At 37.4% G+C, this 24,101-nt stretch overlaps 2 protein-coding genes across 4 annotated transcripts in view; both read right to left on the bottom strand.

The window, feature by feature from the left end:
• Positions 1–10,343, bottom strand: part of FAP (fibroblast activation protein alpha) — a 71,123-nt gene extending 60,780 nt beyond the window's left edge. For both annotated transcript variants that reach the window (XM_022569892.2, XM_089916755.1), the window contains exons 1-2: positions 10,241–10,343; positions 9,824–9,908 (exon numbers count right to left, since the gene is read on the bottom strand). In XM_022569892.2, coding sequence (XP_022425600.2) covers positions 9,824–9,908; positions 10,241–10,246 — 91 coding nt within the window. In that variant the 5' untranslated portion in view covers positions 10,247–10,343. The remainder of the gene's footprint in view (positions 1–9,823; positions 9,909–10,240) is intronic.
• The window catches only part of IFIH1 (interferon induced with helicase C domain 1), an 81,775-nt gene continuing 67,955 nt past the window's right edge, over positions 10,282–24,101 (bottom strand). The window contains exon 16 of one of the 2 annotated variants that reach the window (XM_089916753.1): positions 10,282–10,305. In XM_089916753.1, the coding sequence (XP_089772879.1) occupies positions 10,297–10,305 (9 nt within the window). In that variant the 3' untranslated portion in view covers positions 10,282–10,296. The other variant, XM_089916752.1, reaches the window with a different exon arrangement.

Raw genomic sequence — 24,101 nt, 5'->3', positions numbered from 1 at the left:
CACAAAAATAAGGTCAAGAACCAAGCAACACACAAGGGGGGTTGAATAATTATACCTCAAAATGAACGTTAAGAGAAAATGAGACCATTTGAGTTTTGTCAAAGCAAAGAGTTCGCTATAAGCTTTCAATGTCTCACTGAAGAATCTAGTAGCTCTCAGTTCTGAAAGAATTTCCCATGGTTCTCTCTACAGGCAGCACTGATCAACATATGTTATTCAAAGTGATTGTCAGGTTTAAGTTCATTTTGTGTATTATGTTATTGTTGTGCTATGTTAATTAGGGCTATTTTTTTCGTGACCTCTGCAGGAGTAAAGGTCATAGGGTATGGTCAACATAATGCACAAGAACGTGGTGGTAAATGCCGAATATTTTGGTGACCCTGAAGATGAAAATAAACCTCGTCTATATCTGAAGGCCCACTCAGTCTCCTTTGCCAGCTCATCTTCCTATAATCTCTGCTTTAAGTTGTGGTGTGGCTTATATTCGTTTTACTTGGGACCTCAGAAAGAGTCACCTTCCTCAACCATTTAATTCTCCCAGGGTTTCTATCACATCTTCTTAGCTGGCTCACACCCACCCCCACTGCCACCCCTCACCCCTCACTGGATTTCTTCTCTGAGATCCAGACGATATATTAAACTTCCTCTTTAACACCTCCACCTGCATATCTCACAGGCACTTCAAAATCAGTATGTCTAATAGGTAACTAATGAGAACCTACTGTATAGCACAGGGAATTCTACTCAGTGCTCTGTGGTGACCTAAATGGAAGGAAATCTGAAAAAAAGTGGATAGATGTATATGTATAACTGATTCACTTTGCTGAACAGCAAAACTAACACAACATTGTAAAGCAACTGTACTCCGATAAAAATTAATTTTAAAAAATCAGTATGTCTAAAGCTAAGAAAAAAGGAATTCCATGCTGTCCCTCCAAATTTCTGCAAGTCAATGCAACTGTCGTCCATGTAGTTCCTCAATTCAAATACTTGGGATTTATCCTTGAGCTCCCTCTTCTTTTACTGCCTTTGTCCAGCACCCAGGTTTGACAATTCTATCTCCAAAATCTCTCTCAACTCCCTGCACTTCTACTGAACCTCCAAGGCCAAGTCATTTCTCACTAGGCAGGCTGTAATGGATGCCTATTTGCTACACCTGTAATTTCATTCCTAGTATTTCATTGTGGTTTTGATTTACATTTTCCTAATGACTAATGATGTTGAGTCTCTTTTCATGAGCTTATTGGTCACTTTTATATCTTTTGGGGGGTAAATGTCTATCCTTTGTCTATTTTTTGAATTTGGTTATTTGCCTTTTATTATTGATTTGTAAGAGTTTTTAAAAAATATATTCTGGATGCAAGTTGCATATCAGATGTATGTATGTGCAAACATTTTCCCCCCATTTTGTGGGTAGTCTTTTCACTTCCTTGATGATAGCTTTTGCAACCGAAGTGTTAAATTTCAAAGAAGTCCAATTTATGTACTTTTTCCTTTGTTGCTTGTGCATTGGGTCGTATCTAAGAAACCACTGCCTAATCCAAGGACAAGAAGATTTATCCCTAGGTTTTGTTTTTAAGTGTTTTACAGTTTTAGCTCTTACATGTACATCTTTGATCCATTTTGAGTTAACTTTTATGTATGGTGTGAGGAAGTGGGTCCAACATTTTTTACATGTTGATATCCAGTTGTCCAATTGTTGAAAAGACTTTCTCCATTAAATTGCTATGGCATCCTTATTGAAAATCAATTAACCATAAATGTAAGGCTTTTACACTTATTTCTGGGCTCTCAGTTCTATTTGATTGATCTATGTGTCTATCTTTTTTTTTAAATTTATTTATTTTTGGCTGCATTGGGTTTTTGTTGCTACGCTCAGACTTTCTCTAGTTGCGATGAGTGGGGGCTTCTCTTGTTGCAGAGCACAGGCTCTAGGCACATGCGTTTCAGTAGTTGTGATACGCGAGCTCAGTAGTTGTGGCTTGCGGGCTCTGGAGCTCAGGCTCAGTAGTTGTGGCGCACGGGCTTAGCTGCTCCATGGCATGTGGGATCTTCCCAGACCAGAGCTCAAACCTGTGTTCCCTGCACTGGCAGGTGGATTCTTAACCACTGTGCCACCAGGGAAGTCCCTATATGTCTATCCTTATGCCAGTATCACATGGTCTTGATTATGTAAGCTTTGTAGTAAGTTTTGAAATAAGGAAGTGTGATTCCTCCAACTTTGTTCTTCATTTTCAATATAGCTATTATGGATCGCTTGCATTTCCATATGAATTTTGGAATCAGCTTGTCAATTTCTGCAAAAGAAAAAGTCATCTGGGATTTGGATAGGGATTGCATTTAATGCGCAGATAAATTTGGGGAGTATTGCCATCTTAAACATACTGTTTTCTGATCTATAAATATAGGATCTCTTTCCATTTATTTATATAATTTTTGTATTGTTTATTGGTAATGTATAGAAATCCAAATGATTTTTTATATATTGGTTTTGTGTTTTGCAAATTTTCTCAACTTGTTTATTAGTCCCAATATTTTTTGGTGAATTCCTTAGGATTTTCTATAAACAATGTCATCTGCAAATAGAGATAGTTTTACTTTTTCCTTTCCAGTCTGGATACTTTTTATTTCTTTTCCTTATCTAATTGCCCTGGTTACAACCACCAATAAAATATTAAACACAAGTAAGAGCAGACATGCTGTCTTGCTCTTGATCTTAGGGGAAGAGCACTGAATCTTTCACCCGTGTGATGTTAGCTGTGAGGTTTTTGTGGATGCCCTTTATCAGATAGAGGAAATTCCTCCTATTTCTAGTCTGCTGTGTTTTTACTGCTGTGTTTTGTTAAAACTTTTGCTGTGTCTATTGAAATGACCATGTCGTTTTTGTCCTTTTTTCTATTAATATAGCTTATTATAGTAATTGATTTTTGTATATTAAACCTTGCATTCTTGGGATAAATCTCACTTGGTCTTGGTGAATAGTCCTTTTTATACATTGCTGGATTTGACTTGCTAGTATTATGTTGAGTGTTTTTCCATTTATATTCATAATAAATATTGGTCTGTAACTACTATTGGTCTGTAACTTCTTTTCTTGTAATGTTTTTGAATATTTTTTGTATCACAGCAATACTGGCCTTACAGCGTGAGTTGAGACGTGTTCTCCTTTATTTTTTGGAAGAGCTTGTGAAGGATTGGTAATAATTCTTAAAAAGTTTGGTAGAGTTTACCAGTGAAGCCAGCTGGGCTTGGGGTTTTCTTCGCAGGAAGTTAAAAATCACTAAATCAACTTCTTCAGTTGTTATAGTTCTATTCAGGTTTTCTATTTATTCTTGAGTGAATTGTGGTAGTTTGTATCTTTCCAGAAATTTGTTCTTTTCTTCTAAGTTATCTGATTTTTTGACAGTCTTTCTATCCCGTTCCTTTAAGGAGTCCTATCATATCAGTTTTTCTACCGAGTATAAAAACCATAAGCAGTTTGAAAAAATTTTAATTTAGATACTAAGCAACCCTATTTTTTTATTATTAACAGGAATAAAGGTTAATAAAGATTGTAAATGATTCTGTTTTTACTACATAATTTTGGTTAATTCACAAGGATACTAAAATGAAAAATAAATTCTTTGCTCTATATATAATAACCAATAAGTAAAAGACTGATTAATATTGATTATCCCGTTGAAATATTATTTTAATTTATGCCTAACATGTTGCTAGATTTTAAGGCTCAGTTTGACTGTCTCTGGTTCTTAAGAACCTTTAGCCTTGATTCCACCTCCCCTATTTGAACTTTAGAACATGTTTTTCTCAAGGACTGTATGTGACTAGATATTCTTGTGTAAGTTGTAACAATTCGCTTTGGAAATCAAAGAAAGGTAAACTCCTCTGCATAATAGGAGTCATCCAAAGACTTGGATTATTTTCTAAATTATTTAGAATTTGACAAAACTCAAAGAATTTTCCAAGATTCATCTTCTGTGATTTTAAAATCCAAGTGCAAAGTAGAGAAATATAATCTGCAAGGTTGATGTGTTTACACTCAACTCAAAAGCTCCGTTATGTCCATGAACTTTCTGAAACTTTTCCTCAGCACTTTAGACTTCCCCATATTTCCTCCAAAAGAACAGTGAATAAATAAGCTTAAAACTCTTAAGATATTTGAGGGAATCTGTTTCACAGTTCTGAATGTTGATACTGGGAAAATTTTAAGCCTTAAAAACATATTCACATCTCCTTTGATGACAATTTGGTCTCACAAACATCTTATTTTATAAAAAGTGGTTGTTGAGGTTATAATAGTAGTAATAGTAACAATAATGATAATAATAGTAACAATGGTTTTCTGCCTAAAATATAGACATTCTAAATGATATTTATTCTTATAAAATATTGATTTATATTCTGTCTAAATCATCTGTGACTTCAGATATCTTCTGAAATAAATTATATAAGTTATTACTTACCTAAGTAAGCAATCACTATAAATTTTATATATGTGTGTACAGTCATAAGTACATATGTATATATGTATTTTCCTGTGTTCATTTGTTTACATAATTTTGGCCTCACAGCTATCACTTTCCTTTTGATTCCTTGAACTTCCCAAATATACTTTCCTGCTTCAGAGCCTTTGTATCTGCTTTTCCCTCTGCATTGAGGGTCTAGCCCCCAGCTTGCGTCCTTCCGTCCTTAAGGTCTTGGCTCAAATATAATCTCAGAGAAGCCTTCCTTGACCACTTCTGTTATGAACTGAATTGTGTCCCCCCAAAATACATAAATTGAAACTCTAACCCTCAATGGAACTGTATTTGTAGATAAGTCCTTTAACAAGGTAATTAAGATTATGTAAGACCATAATGGTGGAGCCCTAATCTGATAGAACTGGTGGTGCCCTTATTGGAAGAGGAAGAGACACCAGGAGCGCACATGCACAGAGGAAAAGCCATATGAGGACAAAACAAGAAGGCAGCCATCTACAAGCCAAGGAGAGAAGCCTCCAGAAAAACTAAAGCTGACTATACCTTGATCATGGACTTCCAGCCTCCAGAACTGTGAGAATATAAATTTCTGTTGTTTAAGCCACCCAGTCTGTGATATTTTGTCATGGCAGCCCTAGATGTCTAACACAGCCTCCACTCCAGTTGCTTTCTGTAGCACTTTTACGAATTTGAAATACTCTATTAATTCACTTATTTACTTGTTTATTATCAGATTGTCCTTTCCTAAGGCCAGAGACCTTGTCATTCATGCCTTATACCTGTGCTTGGTAGTTAGAAGGCGCTCAATAAATAATTCGTTGAACAAATAACCAAAGTATCCAGGAGCACAGTGGACTGGGTATTGTGGATAATGGATAACTATGGATGCTAATCCCTGTTTTTTCATATTCAGTAGATTGCTATTTTTAATCTCAGGAAGAATACTATAGCTTCTTCAGTCCAAAGGTTAAAAATCCAAGTGTTTATAGGAGTCAAGCAGATGTTGTAAGTGAATATGGTACCTTGTGTAAATAAAATAGAAAGTATTTTCTATTTTCTATTGGGGTATGTAGCAAACTGGAGAACTCACTGTCAATCTAAAGACAACTGCTTCTCAGCCGACTATTATCTTGGGCCCAATGTTGCCAGATCTAATATTTAAAAAGAAGCCCAAAATGTACATTTCTATGTGAAATCTTCTGATTTTAAAAAGTTGACAACTAATACAAACTTGTATAAAACACTGCAGGCCAAAACCACCACCACCACCAACAACAAAAAAAAACAATAAAAGAAAAAGTGTGCAAAGGTAGACAGGAGGACTTCAGGGAGACCTGAGGCTAGGCTAATGATGGTTCTCCTTTCACAGCAGGTACTAGAGGTCCTCCCTGCCCAGGAGAACTTGGATTTCTCCACACTACATAATCTCCCTCTTCTTTCTCTCTCACTCAGTCTTATTCTGCATCCTCACCCACCTCAGCTTCCTTTATCATATCTCTTCCTTTCTTCAATCTTGCTTTTGCCTCAGAGCTGCCAATATCCTTTATGAGGGCCTTGCACACAAAATTTCTGAAAAAATATTTGTTTTTGATCCAAGGAGGTGGGGGATAGGAACAGGGATGCTGCCCAGGGATAAGTACTCCTTACTCTCAGACTTAAGAAGAGCATTATTGAAATGAAAATACATCACACAGAAGGCCTAGTTGCCATCTTTGTGTGCTAGGATGGAGAGCACAATAAAATGGTAGCTACCATTTATTAAGCTGCTACAAAATGTTAGAAATGTTAGAAAAAATAGTTAGTGTTTATTGAGTGTTTGCTTATCACCATGTAGGGAACTCTATGCTCGACAGAAATCAAGAAAAGTGCAGATAGCTCCCACAATTCCTTTCACAAAGGTCCAGGAATTCAGAAACGATTAATCATGAAGCAAGGCCATATAGAATTTACTTGCAAAATTCTGTAGCTTCTGTTACTTTCCAATTCTAGCTTTTTGTTTGTTTGGTTTTTGTCTTTTCACCTCTGTATATCTCTTGAAACAAAAAGTTATGTATTTATCCTTGGAGTTGGCGAAAATGAGGAAAAGGCGAGGAGCTTAGTTTCCACTCTTGGTTTGGTTGCATCTTTACACAGGAAGAGGAGTGATGCTTGGGAAGAAGAATCTCAAGAGAAAAAATAGAGACAGGAGAAAAGAAAGGGAATCGGTTGAAGGAGTAGGCTGAGGCCAAGGAGGACGGCCTGGGTCTAAGGGGTGGGAACTCATATGTGTTTCCCATTCGGTGAAAATAAAAAAAGGAAAACTTGGCAGTCTCAAACAAAGTTTTCTGTTATTTTTATTATTATGTTAGTGAGCTAAACGAATCTTTCTCATTTCACCATTCCATGCCCTATTTGTTCCTAAAATCCTACCTAATTCCTCCAAAGCTCTTTTAATCCTGAGATTGGTGTTCCTGGGACCTGCTCCCTCCTTGGAAAAGCCCCTTTCTTCTTCTTTCACTTACACTCAGTGGTTTAAGTGAGCCAGTGGTCTAAGTGAACTCCTGATCTCATATTCGTGGTGATGACTGAGCATCCATACTGGGTGCTTACCGTGCTTTCAGAGGAAAGTCTAAATCGCAGTATCTTTGTTTCCCCAACTAGCACAATGATGGGCAGGTGGAACTCAATTAGTTGAGTGGGACTAACTAGTGGGACTTCATTTGTTATTATATAAATAAATGAATGAGTGTTTCATAAGGGGGTCCTTAAGTTTCTCAAAGGAAGACTGTTCTTAATGCTGGCGCATAAATCCTGGGTTAGGAATACGAGGGCACTTAAGGCAATTGTGAGGTAATCGGATTTCTGATGAAGTGTGAAAAGAAGGCTTTAGCCTAGAGCTTGTTTGGCTCTGATTTTTCCATTCTTCCTTCCTCTTTCTCCTTCCCTTCCCCTGCCTTGCCACCTCAGATCCTCCCTCACCAGCCACTGGGCAGATGTGAGACTGAGAACTGGACCTGAAGTTCCACACTGGGGATGGTTGAGGAGCAGGGTGTGAGGAGAAAAGAGGGAAGTCATCAGGGCACACTTCACATCAGGGCTGCCTGGACCACTGACTCAAGGCAAGAAGAGTCTCAACCCCGGTCCTGCTCAGGAAAGTAGATAAATGAATAGTCCCCCCTACAATTTACTTAAGTGACATTCTGATAAGTTCTTCAGCAAATTTAGAATAGAAAAAGAATGGTATTATGGAAAAAAATAGTTCTCAGCTTTTTTATGATTTTCTGTTGCTGAAAGAGTACTAAAATTTCATCTGGGACTTCCCTGGCGGTGCAGTGGTTAAGAATCTGCCTGCCAATTCAGGGGACACGGGTTCGAGCCCTGGTCCGGAAAGATCCCACATACCGTGGAGCAACTAAGCCCGTGCACCACAACTACTGAGCCTGCGTGCCACAACTACTGAGCCCACATGCCACAACTACTGAAGCCCGCGCGCCTAGAGCCCGTGCTCTGCAACAAGAGAAACCACCGCAATGAGAAGCCTGTGCAATGCAACGAAGAGTAGCCCCCGCTCACCAAAACTAGAGAAAGCCCACGCGCAGCGAAGAAAACCCAATGCAGCCCAAAATAAATAAATAAATAAAATATTAAATTACTTCAAAAAAACTTATAATAAATAAATAAATAAAATTTCATCGGAAGCTTAAAGTGATTATTTCACTCTATCTGAAAATTACTTTGCTCTGAGAATCTCCTGTTGGTTGAAACAGAAAATTAGCTTATAAAGAACATAGGACTTTTATAATATATGTAGATTATAACATATATCTATGTTAAACTTGGGCAGAGGGTAAGGATTGGGATTATATATAATTAGACAAATATCTATGAATGTGTATAGTTATATACTATAACTGTAGTATATTTCTTATTAGAAATTATGACTCTATAATTCCAAAGTGCAAATGCAACCCATCCTTGCCTGTAGACAAGGTGCAGGCTCACCATAAAACCCACACACTTTTGTTCTCAGAACATTTGTTTCTGATGGAGCAAAGTGTCCATTTCAAGTATTGGGGAGTTTTCTTTAAAATTCAGGAACTAATTTTGAACGTATTAACATCCAAAGGGCCAATAGGAACTAATTTACTACCTGACAATTGCTGGTGTGAGGAAAATATGGCCCCCAAACGAGGAAAGACACCAGTCTGAAAATAATTTTAACTTGAAAAAATATAAAAAATGTGAACTCAGGCTATCTCAACAGCCTCAGAATAATCTTGTGCTAGCAGAGAGGAATGAGGACTGAAAATCAACACTGAAGATACAGGAACATTGCCTTCGTTTTATTGGTTAACCTCTTCATTTTGTAATTCTGTGAAAATCCCATGAGCATTTTGAATTTTTCAAAATATTTTTCTATATTTCATTTTTTAAAGCAACAAATCATTCAGGACTCATACTTTCTTTAGCTAAAGGCTTGTCATTGATCTTCCTTTACTGTCAGTTAGCTCTTAACCAAAGATATTTTCCACTTTAGCTATCATAAGATTTTAATATTTGCTGATACAAACTTTTTTCCTTTCCCTGGACCCCAAGGCAGAAGACCTGTTATTATTGTACATTTTTCCTGTTTAGAACTTGAGCTTCTTTTCAGAGTTTCATAAAAATCTATTTCTCTAATATCACTGAAATATTTATAGACAGAGTCTTAATTTAAATCCAAACTAGCCCCCAACATCAGTCTCCCAAGTTTTAGCAAGGTGAGATCAATCTTAATCTAAGCTTTTCTAAAAAGGATAAATTTATAACTAAACATAACGCTTGCTTAATAATATTTAGTCTTCTAACTTGATTTTCTTGGCTACTGCATCTAGAACAACAATTTCACTTTTTCTATGCAGCTATTCTCGAGATCTCTATTCTTGACTGCCTCCCTAAATTTTTGGAAAGACTCATAATAAAAATTTCCATAGGTTCTGTTTTAACTTTTCCATTCTTACTCATCTTTACTTTCCATGAGGCAATCCAATAACGAAAGCAATGTTAGTTAAAAATATTGTCTCTAAAGGCCTGTCAAAGCTTGGAATTTAGCACATACTTTGCAGAGATGTAGGGGTGATATAGAAGAGCACTCAGGTTTTTCTATTGCTGAAATAATACTGGAAACCTCTTCCTACCCATGCCTTAAATTCCTCAGTATTTCTGGTTGCTCAACAACATATCTGGGAGCTTATAAGTCTTCTTAGAAATAACAGATTTACTTTGGAAAATAAGCACTTAGGAAATGTTCGATCACTTGTGACCAAGCACTAGTGCATTTTCCGAAGTATTCTAGGCAGACAGAGCAAATTAGAGAAAATTCTTACCTCTTGAAGGACGTAAGACAATGCACATCACCAATAAGGCAAGCACAGCAGAAGTGGCAACTCCAAGTACAATTTTTAACCATGTCTACATAAAATAAAGAAAATTAGACATATAAATGGTTTCTGCTAAATAGTAGAATTGGCAAGCTTTTGTTTACACCTAAATCCTCTTTCTCCCTCCCCATAAAGCTTTTGATTGTCTTCCACTGATCTGGCTATAATTGCTGGAATTCTTCCAGCTCTGCAAGGAGAAATGTTTCTACAGTATATTTAGAACAAATTTCCCAATCCCAACCCACTCCAGGAAGTACATACTTATGTACAAATCCTCACCTTCTAAACGATAGAAAACTCTGATTGCGCTCAATTCAGCCAGCCCCCATGCTTTAGCAAGTATCTGAGGCTGCATATACTAACCTTCATTTTTTCCAGATGTTTTTGAAAGTTAGCTAATTCTGACTTCAGAGCGTGGGTCACCGGATCTGTGAAAACCGTTGAAAGAAGTAAGTCTGTCTTCGTAGTTGGAAGCCGAAGCTAGGGCAAGGGTTTTTTTTTTCTTTCCACAGACTTTTGAATACCGTGCCAAATTTCAAAAGATTTCTGTAAAATCAGAAACAGATTTTGGGGGCGTTCTTGGCCTTGAAATGAACTGTGAGTGGCTCAAGGGAGGTTTTATAGCATTCTCATCCTTGTAAATTCTACACCAACATCTGCTTACGTTGCCACACAGAAGTTTTTTTTTTTTAATTATTTTTTACAAGTTTAGGTTTCTGTTTCATTTTCTTCTAGAAATCACTTACAGATCACATTGGCAAGTCATTGGGTTTTGGATAACCTTTCTATTTGCAACCAAAAGAAGAATTTAAAATAATATAAATTCCAGGTGTGTACAGTACACATATATCTCTCATTTTTAGCAGAGGGAGAAAATTAAAGTCACATAAGATTTTGTGAGAAAGACACCACATTACTGCAATTTCTTTGCTTCCTCTGGGAGATTATGAGGTACTGCAGACAGAAATGTTTTTCTTTCAGCACAATTTCTTTGTCCATATAGCACCATATGCACTTTCAGTAAATACAGAAGTTTAAAAATTCAACTGTCTAAACCCACGACTGCTTTACTTTAAAGAAATAAAATGCCATCTGGTGAAATTTAGGATGGGTTAGGTGTGTATGCACAGGCCAGAAAGATGGAAAGATCAGTAAGAATAATTTACCAGCAGACCTTTGAAAGAATGAAAATGGCTTTGCAAAAGTGATATTTTTGCTTCCCTCTCAGAATAGCTTCTGAGAGAGGAGAACAGTTAGTAATTATAAAGCCTTTAAAATAAATAAAAAAGCATTTGAGAAGAGAAGTAAGTTGTATGTACAATTTCATTTTGGATAAATTTACATAAATCCAAAGCAATCGGTCCACTTGACATCAGTAAAATGGTAGTCTGAATTAAAACACACACATACACATGCACACACACACACACACACACACACACACACACCAGTTTCTTGGAGTATATCGGCTGGTTCAATGCAATTCATTTGGATAGATTCTGTTGTTCCACATACATACGGTTGTTAACCTACTGTCTTTTAGTTCTTCCACTAATGGTTTTCTTCTTTGGACATTTGTAATGGTCTCAACCTGACTAAAACAAACTTCATGGTGAGCTTTCATGGATTTTTCATGAAAAGTAATGAGGAAATGTTCCTGAAATCTTTTGCTGTTTGCTTTATTCAACTGGTCTGATTACCATGGGAGGCTTTCTCCAGCAAAGAGCAGGATGGTGGCTTATGAACTTCCTCTTAGACATTCTCCAGACATCCCTCCCTGAATTCCAGCCTTATGAAAATTCTGTTGAGGAAAATGAGTCATTAAGCACTTACTGGCAGAGAGATGTAACCACCCTGAGTTAGAGAGGAGCCCCTCCTTCCTTTCCAGTTGATGGGGTCAGCTCTTTACAAACTGAAGCAAGCATTAAGATAAACATCCAAGTTATGCTATACGCTTGTAGGCATCTCCGTGTGATTGTGAGATCCTCAAATGCAAGATAAAAGCCACCAGCCAGGTCCCAAATGGACTGCTCCCATGTGGGTCCTCTTGGACTGATTGCCTTCTTTGGAAAATTCACACAACGTGTTCTCAGAAGTTCTGTCCCAGTCTGCCAAAGCCTCAAAGTCCGCAAGTACTTTTTAGTGAGTTATTCCCATGACTTTACATCCTGAAGAGAAACTGACTATAATAAATGATTAGGGCATGATTAAAATGGTTACTCTTGGCTTTAGCAATTAAAAATGCACTGATGTGTGTGACTGGTCTGAGTACCACTTAGGACTGCAGTCAAGTGTGGGTGTCTGCAAGAAAATCATTTTGACAGGATCTAAGGAGAAATCAGGGTGCTTTAAGAGGGAGAAATTTAAATTGAAACTGTTAGTGAGAAGGAAAATTATAGGCTAAAACACATTTCTTTAGTTTTGTTTGTTTTTTCCTTGGATGGTTGGGTGATTCAAACTGCAACTTCTGGAAAATTCTGACTGGTTTGAATGGTTTCAAGAAAAATGAGACTGACTGCAGAAATAAAGATGTCAAGATTTTTTCCATCTGATTCCATGAGTTAGGGATACATTGCTTATAACAGAACTGTAAATGTCCATCTCTTTGAGATAATGTGTAAATGCTCTAATTTTCATCCAAACAAGTACTCCCACAAAAAAATTTAGATTCTTTTAATATTATAACATCTTCACTGACTTTTTCTCCTTTTAGAGTCAAAATGAAAATGCTTACACTAACATTTTTTTAAACATTGAGGAAACTGACTACTATTCTTATTTTATACAGTTAGTTAATATCTAGTCAACATTTTTGTTGGGAAAACAAATATGAATAAGCCACAGTGTGCATCTTCAGGAAGCTTACATTCTTCTACAAGCTTGGCAAGTAAGTCCTTACATATTTGTTTCTTTTCCCTCTCTGGAGCTCTTGCTGAGAATGAGCCTGAATCTAAGTTTGTGCTTAGTAGAAAAGAACCTACTTTTCTGGGTTTGTTGACTGCTGCACGGACTCAGAAGGAGAGACAGAAAGTAAACATGGCTCATGTTTGTGATCCTTAATTCAAGTCCTATTTTTGCCAAGACTGGGACTTTTCTCAGAAAGCAACTCTGGATCTATTCATTCCTCCAGAAATAGAAAGTATGACTTTGGCCTGTAAACAATTAAGAGCAAGAATTAGGATAGTAGAGGCTCAAGTGAGCTTTTTCCAGAGATGGACCGTATAAGGCTTAATTTAGAATATGACTGCATTTTAGTAAGCCCACTGGATAAGTTAACTATAACATAAATCCTTAGCTTGCTAAGAGAGCTTTCTAGAACTATTTAGTAATAGCCACTGTGTGTCTGCCAAAAATGATTTTGATTTAGATGTTTTCCGAGAAAGCACATTCAACTATATATTCCTACAGTGTGAAGGTTAAGATGATGCTGAAAGCATAAATAAGGATGTTGTGTTTTTAATTGGGGGTAGGGAGATAAAGAGACATGCATTCATTAACCAAAAGCTAAAATAGATTAATTAAGGTTGAGTGATACTCTAAAATAAAAATTTGCTCCAAAGAAGGCCATGCCTGCCCATTTGATTCCTCAGATTTGGTAAAAATTTCCTGTCAACTGTTTTATACAAAGTGTTTTAATACATTTCATTTAACTCATACCAAAACTCACTTTAATGATTAGGAAACGGAGCCCTGAAAAATTAGGTAACTTGCCCAAGATTCCAACAGGAACCAATGTTACTATGTTATATTGCTTCTTTATGATAATTCCTGAAGCTGATTCCAAAGTAATAAATATGTTTTTTAAAATAAATAAATAAAATTTTTAATTAACATCTCATTGATTTTCTTTTGAAACACATCTTAAGGGGGTGATGGTAAAATAATTACAGCTAAAATATGCGTAATCTCACATCTTCAGAGGACATTGTTACACATGACTCAAAAGACCACAGTCTTACTCTGCAGGGACTGTGTCCAAAATGTTCACTTGGTTAGAGTTTTGTTAGAATTGAGGTCTGATAATCACAGCAGTAGTTATATAGTACCTGGTGTTAGAAGGTCTTCCTCCAGGGACTTGTTTAAATTAAGGGATTCATCAGAATATCCAACATCAAAGATATTTGAGACCTAAGTCAAGAAAAGCTAAGATTGGGACTTCCCTGGTGGCACAGTGGTTAAGAATCTGCCTCCCAATGCAGGGGATGCTGGTTCAATCCCTGGTCAGGGAACTAGATCCCACATGCCTGCTGCAACTAAGAGTTAGCATGCCACAACTGAGGACCGCACAACCCACAACTAAGACCTGGCACAACCTAAATAAATAAATAACTAATAGTAATAATAATAAAAAGAAGAGCTAAGATTGTCAAAGCTCATAGTAACTATCCCATAGTTATTGATCTGGAAGACATGACATAACAGCATCAATGAAAAATGATACAGCTTAAACTACTTTTGAATCTGATTTATTTTCTAAAACCCCAGTTGTTACAAGAGGGAGAATATGAAGCAACATGCCTCCTAGTTTGTAATTGATACCTACTTTCTTAATAGATGTTATAATTAGATGCCAGTGGTTTATTATCCTCTAATAATTAGGGCAAGGTCTCCTTAGTGGCCCAGAGAGTTAACAGTCAAGTTGGATTAGAAAAGAAACAGTACGGAAACAACGTGTTTCTTTGGGTGTTTTGATGTAGTTTGAAAACGCAAATATTGGACTTCCCTGGTGGCTCACTTGTTAAGAATCTGCCTGCCAATGCAGGGGACATGGGTTCGAGACCAGGTCCAGGAAGATCCCACAAGCCGCGCAACAACTAAGCCCGTGTGCCACAACTACTGAGCCTGCACTCTAGAGCCCGCAAGCCGCAACTACTGAGTCCGTGTGCTGCAACTACTGAAGCCTGCGTGCCTAGAGCCTGTGCTCCACAACAAGAGAAGCCACCACAATAAGAAGCCTGTGCACCACAACGAAGAGTAGCCCCCCTTCGCCGCAACTAGAGAAAGCCTGCATGCAGCAATGAAGACCCAACACAGCCAAAAACAAATAAAATAAAATAAATAAATTTAAAAAAATAAAAATGCAAATATTACATTTCCTTAGAAGTAGTTAATCAATAGGCTTGATCATATTAAATAGTTTAAATTGAATGTGTAAGCGTTTTATATACTTTGATAAAACTTATTAAAGACACTGCTACTTCACTAGTATTTTAGAGTAGAGCTAATAGCTAATGCTTACTGAACACTTTTATTAATCCTGACATTTTTCTAAGCCCGGTACCTGTACTCTCTCGTTTCATCTTCAGAACATTAGTACCATTATGATCTTCATTTGAAACATAAGGACATGGATGCACAGAAAATTTAAGTAACTCCCTCACAGTCATATAGCTTATGACTCTGTGTTCATGAGCAATGTGGGCAGTAGCAATGGCACATGAACCCAAACAGTCTTATTCTATAACACGATTTGATTGGTCCATGTTTAAGTTACTGCCAAGAGGGTATATATAGGTATAGTGATGGAATGTGTAATCGAGACTGGATCTAGGAGGAGGTAAAGCAGAAGGAAGATATTAGATGGGCTAATAAGCTGGATATCTTGATGAGGCCAGTGATAGAATAGGAAGTAAAGAAGTTGTTACCAGAAAGGAGCAGGTTTCAGTTTAAGATTTCAGTTCAAAGTGCTGACAAGGCCTAGGGTGTGGATCCAGAAGTAGTGACTGAGGAAGAGGAAAGAAGGGAAGGTACCTAGAGATATAAATAGTTGTCAAAACAGTGAGAGGCAAGGGAATCATTTGAGATGTATATCTGGGAACTTAATTTACCTCAAATTATGGCAATACTTGTGGAGGGGGAAGAAATACACTGACTCACATCTAAGCTCTTTATAAAAGATTTGGAGAGATTCCCAGATCAAACTGGTAGAATGAACATGTACATCAATTTCTTTGCCTTCTGAAACACCATTAAACTGATTGCAAAAGGAAGAAAAGGATAAGGCATGTAACAATGGAGAGATGGAGAGAGTATCACCAGTGGATAAAGCAGAGCAGAAATAGCAACTGCCTGGGACACATCTAGAAAGAAACTTGCATGGAACAGTTCCAGAATTGAAATGGCATTTACCACTGAGGGTAAGAGAGAGAAATGGTGCTGGAAAAAAGGAGGCTAGTTAGATATCCATATACGGACTCTTCATCTCTGGATGCAAAACAGCCTGCAGCTGAGCATTTACCCCAGGCAAAAAACAAAAGATTAAATTTTAAGAGATACTAAACTACTGTTGTGGAGTACCAGAGGAGCCAGTTGGGAGTCAGTGCAACAAAGTAAATTCAGTCCTCCGGCTCAAGGGCTTCCTGACCTCTTATCCTTAAACAAAACCCACCAGCTGACAAGCCCCACCTGCATAACAGGGTCTCTCCATTCTTCACTCATTCTTATGTCTGCTACAAAAACCAAGCATCAGTAGACAAGGATAATATTTTTTTTTAAAAAAGAAGAATCCAAACCTTAAAACATGAAAGAAAAGTAAAGACACTAAGAAGGACAAGTAGGAAAAAAAAAAAAGACACTCAAGAAAAATAGAAAAAAATGACCAGGAAGATAATTATGAGAACAGAAGACAACCTTTAAAAAAGCTTGAATTCAGCAATCCCACTTCTGGCTCATATCCAAAGGAAATGAAGACGGGATATCAAAGAGATATCTGCACTCCCATGTTCATTGCAGCATTATTCACAATAGCCAAAATATGGAAACAACCTAAGTGTCCATCAGCAGGTGAGTGGATAAGGAATTCTGGTATACATATACAATGGAATATTATTCAACCATGAGAAAGAAGGGATCCTGTCATTTGTAACAAGATGGATGGATCTGGGAGGCATTATGCGAGGTGAAATAAACTAGACAAAGAAAGACAAATATGTCATGTTAACATTTACACATAAAATCTTTAAAAAAATGTCAAACTCATAAACACAGAGTAGAAAAGTGGCTGCTGGGGAAATAGGGGGAGCTTGGTAAAGGGTACAAACTTTCAGCTATAAGCTGAATAAGGTCTGCGGATCTAATGTAAAGCATGGTGATTACAGGTGATAACACTGTATTGTACAAACAAAAGTTGCTAAGAGAGAAGAACTTAAATATTCTTACAAAAAAATGTGAGGTGATGCATTTATTAATTAACTCAAGGGGGGTTCCTTTCATAATGTATATGTATATCAAATCACCACGATTTACACCTTAAATATCTTGCAATTTTACTTGTCAGTTATACCCCAATAAAGCTAAAATTTAAAAAAAATTTAAAAGCTTGAATTAGCATCCTCACTGTGATTCAATAAGATATTGCCACAATTTAGACAACAGGTTATGAAAAACTAATATTGAAAAAGCTCTTACATATTGAAAATACGATTGCCAAATTTTTAAAAATCGATATAGGTTTTGGGAAATGAAATTGAAGAAATCTCTCAGAACAGAAAGACGAAGGTGGATAATATGATGAAAAAGGTAAGACACATAGAATAAAAACTCAGAAAGTCCAACATCCAATTAGTAGGAGTTTGAGAAAGAAATGTCAAAGAAAGCAGAGGGAAAGTATTATTATAGAATGAAGGCAAGAGAATTTCCCAAAGATGAAGAAGAAAATACATCTTCTGGGCCTACAAAATGCCCAGGGCAAAATATGAGAAAAAAACTCATACAAAGACATATAACTGTGAACTTCTAAAATATTAATTACAAAGAGAAAATTCTAAATTCTTCCAGAGAGAAAAAATTGCCTACAAAAGAAGCAAGAATTAGACTGACAACAAATTTACCATCTGCCAACTAGATGCCGCAGAACAAAGGTGGAATGTTTTTAAAGTTCTGAGAGAAAAGGCTTGTCATGCTAGAATCTACTTAGTCACGATAGGAGTCAAATACGAGGACAAAATGAAGAGAGTTTCAGAAGTATGAAAACTCAGAAAGCTTACACCCCAGATATCCTTTCTTAGGAAGGAACTTGAGGGTGTATTTCAGCAAAATGAGGCATTAAAGTACTGAAGTCATCATTCAGGGGAGAGAAAAGCTGAGCCAAGAAAGAAAGAATCTGGTCTTTGAAAACCCGATGCTAACATTTTGTGAACCCCTGTCTCCAGTCTTTTCTAAAGACAGATCTATTCCTTTGCATAACTAATTTTTTCTAAGTTTGAATTGTTTTTCATGCCACTTGTAAATAGGAGTCCCAATAGTCACACAACTGATGGAAGTAATTGACGGTATGTAAAAGTAGGATCTTAGAAACATTCTCTACTAAGCAGCATGAGAAGTTCTGTTAGACCCACAGAGAAAGAAATGTAATCCTGCTAAACCACTTAGCTCAAAAGCAATACTTACCTAGTCACAATAGTTTGAGTGTTTATAGGTTTTACGTTTTTACAATTCATGTGGACAAATCACAAAAGACTATTTTGTAGTCAGAAATTATTGATCAGAATGATTTATTATTTATATGTTAATAAAATTAAATGTATAGCTAACAAAGTTGGAAAGTGGAAGGGGGGTGAAGAAACACAGATAGATGGATAAGAAAACACATGCCCTCATCTCCCAAAGCAGGCAGTCAAGAGATAGGAGTGATGAACAGAATAAGAATTGGAAGTACACATAACTGTCCCTGCCATGTCATCTCCAAATGGTGTTGAGGGCACAGTGTAGGAAGGGAATATTTACCTTAGTAGAAATATAGAACCATGTGATTTTTCATATTGTTTCAGAAAGTTTAAAAGATAAATCTGAAAATGAATATGATGAATTAGCAGGTCTTCTTCACTAAGTAGTCTCATACAGTAGGTGACATTTGTGGATTTGCCTGGGTAAACTGCCTGTTTCTACCATTTACCTATTTTTTTCTATTGTGCTATGGAGCAAACGTGTCTGGCAGACGGTGTAGGGAAAGATTACGATAGCAAAGTAAGATTTAGGGATGAGAAAATAGGAAAGACATTACCAACATGGGCTCAAGTTTTTGCTTGTGTCACCTTCTCAATGAGGCTCAATCACTCCCTTAAAATTGACCCCCCTCCACCTCCAGTTTTTCTTAGCTTACTCTTCTTTTTTTCCATAGATTTTGCCACTTCCCAATATCCTGGAATATATATGTATGTATTATTTTTATTGCTTATTCCTCTTTACCTCACATACTATCTCCATTTTTGGCTTGTTTCACTCATATATCCCAAGGACATAGGAACAATTCTTGGTGTAAGGTAAGTGCTTAATAAATATTGTTATCTGAATGAATGCATGAAGAAGAATATAGAGGATTTGGTGCTCGCTGGCTGCTCACTGTGGGCCCAAGCTAGATATGGCTCAAAGAGAGCACCTCCAGGTGTGACCAGTAAAGGGCCAAGCTCATGATTATTAAACAATCAGATATTAACAATTGTTGTCTTAACAATTATCGCTTAATCCTTGTGTTACTGTTTCAGCGTGCCTTTCAACGTGAATTGCAGTTTAGTTCATTATAACATGGAGAATTAGTAATAGGAGATTTTACTGCAGATATTCAGTTATTTTTTCCTGAGAACTGAGGGAAGATTACCAACTATGGATGAAAAGTATCTGTTTTATGGATTAGTAAAGTGAGAATTAGTTGAACTTCATGTCTACTTCCTTTTGACATTCTAATTAGTGAAATTTCAATTAATACATAATCTAATCAATTCTGTGTTCCACTCTGATAATTTTTCTAATGTTGACCTGAAATAAATAGACTGCCAGATATTTCTCCAGCAAAGAGGGGTTTATTCGGGATCAGCAGAGAATTGCTATTTGGGGTCCGTGACCATCATGAGCCAAGTGCAAGTTCCCCTGCACAGCAAGCAAAGGAGAATGCTTTATAGGGAGGAAAAGGAAGTTGAGAGGGCTGTAGTAAACAAAGAGCCCATAGCTTTTCATTGGCTGAGTCCTCGCCAGGAAAGAAGAGTACTTTTTCTTCTTCCTGTTGGACCCTGCTATCCTTGAAGGGCGTGAGAGCTCCCTCTTCTGGTCTCCCAATTGTATTGATGTTTCTGTCTATTAATATTTTACATCTCCCCCTTTTGATCAAGATCTTCCTCTGAGGGACTCCCCTAGCAGTCCAGTGGTTAGGATTCCGAGCTTACACTGCAGGGAGCACAGGTTCTATCCCTGGTCAGGGATATGTCTCATGGCACAGCCAAAAAAAAATCTCTGAATGCATTGCTTATCAACAGTTAGGTTTTCTGGTTTCAGTGACCTTTTATCTTTTACTGTCAGGAAGGACCTTTCCTAGGTATAATATCTTATATATCATACCTAGTGTCCAGATTAGAAAACTATTAAGGTCACATTAGAGAAACAAGGAGGAGTAGGAAGGAGAACTCCCAGGCATTTTTTATCTCAAGTCCATATGCTATCAAGATCATAGACACTGGAGATCATCTGAAGCATTATGTCATCATCAAAGTTTTGGCAACAAACTTCCAACATGCCTAGTCTGGATATTTTAGGAAAGCTGTCTTATCAGATGTCATCTACTTCAATTCTCTGAAATCTTTACTTTTAGGTCACCAGATGATGATCTAGTCAATGTTTGGTGCTTTCTTTAGGTGTGTCTTGTGAATCCAAGAGTCTATTCCTTGGAGTTTGACAGCACAAGGGTTGGTTAGTAGTACCTGATAGGGACCTTTTGAGAAAGGTTGAAGAGAGGTATTCTGGAAGTGCCTTTTCCAGTAGATGAAACTCCAGGTTGCAAGGTATGATGCTTAAGGTCTTCATCTCCCAAGGGCACACTGTGAAAATATTGCTCTACCAAAGCATTATTATTTTTATTAGAAGCAATTAGGCCTTTGCAATATTGGAATATATCTCCTTTTCACAGTCGTGTGTCAAAAAAAGCAGGAGCCAAGTTCACTGGGCATCCCATGACTGTCTCAAAGGGTGAGAATTTGTGAGCTCCAAAAGGGGTGGATCTGAGATTTAGAAGGACCAATGGCAATGCTTTTGACCAAGGTATTTGGGGGGCCTTGACCAATTCTGCCAATTGAGATTTTTTTTAATAATGTCATTAATGCATTCAGCTAAACCAGAGGATTGGGGCTAGTAAGCGCAGGGAAAGTTTTCCAGATCAGACTTCAGGATTTGTGAGGAATTAGGACTCTCAGTAAAAGCCCAAGGCATTACTGTGCAGGTGAATTATTTTTCTTCTCAAGTGAAGGCAAAAATGTATTGGTTAGCTTCACCAACTGCAATACTAGAGAATGCACTGCATAAATCAGTTACAGTAAAGAATTTACTTCTGGTGGGAATGGATGTTAGTAATGTATGAGAGTTAGAAAAACAGGGTGTCAAGGGATAACACTGTTGTTTATTGCTTGGAGGTCCTGGACAAACCTCCACCTTTGGCCCTTAGTTTTTCTCACAGGTGAGAAAATTGGGCTAGTATGAGGGTTAATGAGGCCTTGAGCCTTGTAATCATTTGTTATGGGCTTTCTGCGTTATAGGATTTCTTTACTTATAGGGTATTGATAATTTGGGGAAGAGGTCTTGAGGATTGTATTTGAAACTTGTTGGGAGGTACACTGTGAATTTTGCCAACTTCATTTGGAGATTTTGCTCATAAGGAAAGTGGTAGCTTATTCAATAGGGACAAAAGATCAGTGTTTTCAGAGACAGCTCTAGTATCTTCAGGGACTGGACAAATAAATAATGTCAAAGGGTTATTTAATTCACCTGGTTGATTATTTTGAGGACTACTGTCAAATCTCAGAATTATTTTCCACTTTTGGGAGAAAGAAATACCAGCATGATACTTCTCTAAGAAGTCTCAGCCTAATAAATGAATAAGGGTGGAGGAACAAAGGAGGAAAGGGGGTGTATCTCTCAAAGGGTCTAAACACAAGGGAATAAGTTCAGAGACAGGAACTTCTTAAGGTTCATTAGAGATCCCCACTATTTTGACTGTTTTAGTACTCCAAGACAGGGGCTGCTTTGTTGTAGTGGGGCTGAGCACCAAGAGTGTGGTTCTGATGTTATTTAGGATTGGAAGAGAGTCATCCTCAGTCTAGAGAAATGTTTCTCCAAGCCAGTGAAGAAGATTGAGAAGAGCCCCTGTAGTTCCTCGGAGCCATGTCATTGAGAATCAGGAGGATATTGGAAAGGCTGGTTAGAAGGCTGAAGGCGCCTAAAGTGCTTACATTTGCAATAATCTCTTTTTCAATGTCCTGGCTCTTTGTAACAGTAGAAAAAACTAGGAAGGTTTTGTTTTGTTTAGGACACTTCATTTGCTGGAGTTGAAGAATTTTGGCCGTATTTTTTTGAGGTGACTCATCTGGAGTTTGAGAGAGCTGGTTTGCCAGATTAGCTAAATCTGGAATAAGCATAGTTTCCCATTCCATTCTGGTCCTTTTTACTAGAAGGGAAAGGTCACAGTTCAGCTCATTAATAAGCATAAAGTTAAAAGCTACTTAGGTAGAATCAGCATCTGAAAAAAAAAGTCAGAATTTTCTTTAAAAATAATCTGAAGTCGATTGTAAGAATCATGAACAGATTCATCAGATTCTATGTGCAAACTTGAATTTTGTTGCAACTAACAGGCTTTGGAAAAGCCCTAAGAATGACTCCATGAAGTTGCCTGGTGATTGCTTGAGCCTGATCAAATAATAAGTTAGGGGGCTGGTCTCCCATATGTAATTTTAGAGATCTTTCAGGATTTTCCCAGTTAGTGGTTTTCATGCAATGTTGGGCTTGACCTTCACTGACAAATATATGAACTAGATGATATAAGTCAGAGAAACCAGGTCAACAAGTTTGAATGACTATATTAAATTCCTCAGCAAATCTGTGAGGATCTTCAGTTACTTTGGAAAAATCTTTGGCTATGGCTCGCAGTTCAGCTTTGATTCAGGGGATATAAGAATTTAAAGGTTTAGCCTCTGAATCCACAGAAGGCTTAATTTAAAAAGGACAATTTCTGACAAGTTCAGAGGAAAAGGGAGTGGGTAGAGTTTCAGAAAAGGGGAAGTCTGGCAAGAGAATGAGTATAAGGGAACTGAGGGTATAGAGGAGACGTGGGTGGTGTAGAAGGAAAGGAGGAAGATGGTGCTGGTGACTGGTGCCTCAGTTAATCTTAAAAATCTTATTTTGCAGAGAAGCAATTTTAGACTCCTGATAATGTTGAGAAGCCTTAAAATACCAATTGAAATAAGCATTCCACTAAGCTCTGGAAATTTTTGAGCTATTGCAGTCCAATTCAGTTTTAAGGAAATTAAATTTAGAGATTCCGAAAGTTCTCCATAATGGCCATTGATATTCTAAATTGCCTTTGGTCAGGTTGGTCCATTTTGTTAGAAATGAACATGAGGAAAAAGCACAGCTTTTAAACATAAAATTGACCAGAGACCTTGTAGGGGGACACCCTCAAAATATTTAGATAACTGGGATCCTATTCTCAGAGGTTTTTCTCTCGAGTAGAGAACAATTTTCAAACAGCTTAAACAGCTTATAGCACAAACAGCTCAATTCAAACAGCTTGCAAGCAGTACCAGCCAATTCTAAGGAAACAGCTTGGTCCCAGAAGAGTGAGGCCAAAGGCTTTTTCAGCCAGTTTCCAGAGAATAGCCCCTTCCAAAGGAACAGGCCAAAGGCTGAAAACCAGCAGTTTCAGAGAAGCAGACCCTGTTCCCAAAGGAATTGGCCGAAGGCTTTTTTAGCCAGCTTCAGTTGAAACAGACTGATCTCAAAATCAAACCAAAATGCCAAAAAGGTACTCATATACAGAACAAGGCTTTAACCGGAAAGACAAAACCTTAAAATAGATCTCAAATAAATCCTGGAGAGCTTCAAATGCAAAGAGGATGTGAGTTTTGATCCAGGAGAAAGAAGTGCTTTCAAACTCCAGGGTTGGCAAGAAAGCAGTGAGTGACAATGGGCTCTATTGTGGATACTGCACCTGTTTGCTAACCAACCCCAGAGCTATTGGAGGCCTTCTCTGGTCCCAGTACAGGTCAACATTTTGGTAGCTGGAAATATTTATTTGGAAATAAATAGATTGCCAGATATTTCTGTAGCAAAGATAGGTTCATTCAGGATCAGTAGACAACTGTAATTCAGGATCTGCAACAATGTGAGCCACATGCAAGTCGCCGCACAGCAAAAGAAGAACTCTTTTACAGAGGGGAAAAGGAAGTTGGGAGGGCTATAGTAAACAAAG

The sequence above is a fragment of the Delphinapterus leucas genome, chromosome 8 (assembly GCF_059928025.1).
Source record: "Delphinapterus leucas isolate spDelLeu-1000000601 "Yukka" chromosome 8, BTC_Dleu_Yukka2, whole genome shotgun sequence".
Taxonomy (NCBI): Eukaryota; Metazoa; Chordata; class Mammalia; order Artiodactyla; family Monodontidae; genus Delphinapterus; species Delphinapterus leucas.
The sequence above is the reverse complement of the archived record's forward strand: the minus strand, read 5'-3'. Positions and strand labels throughout refer to the sequence as shown.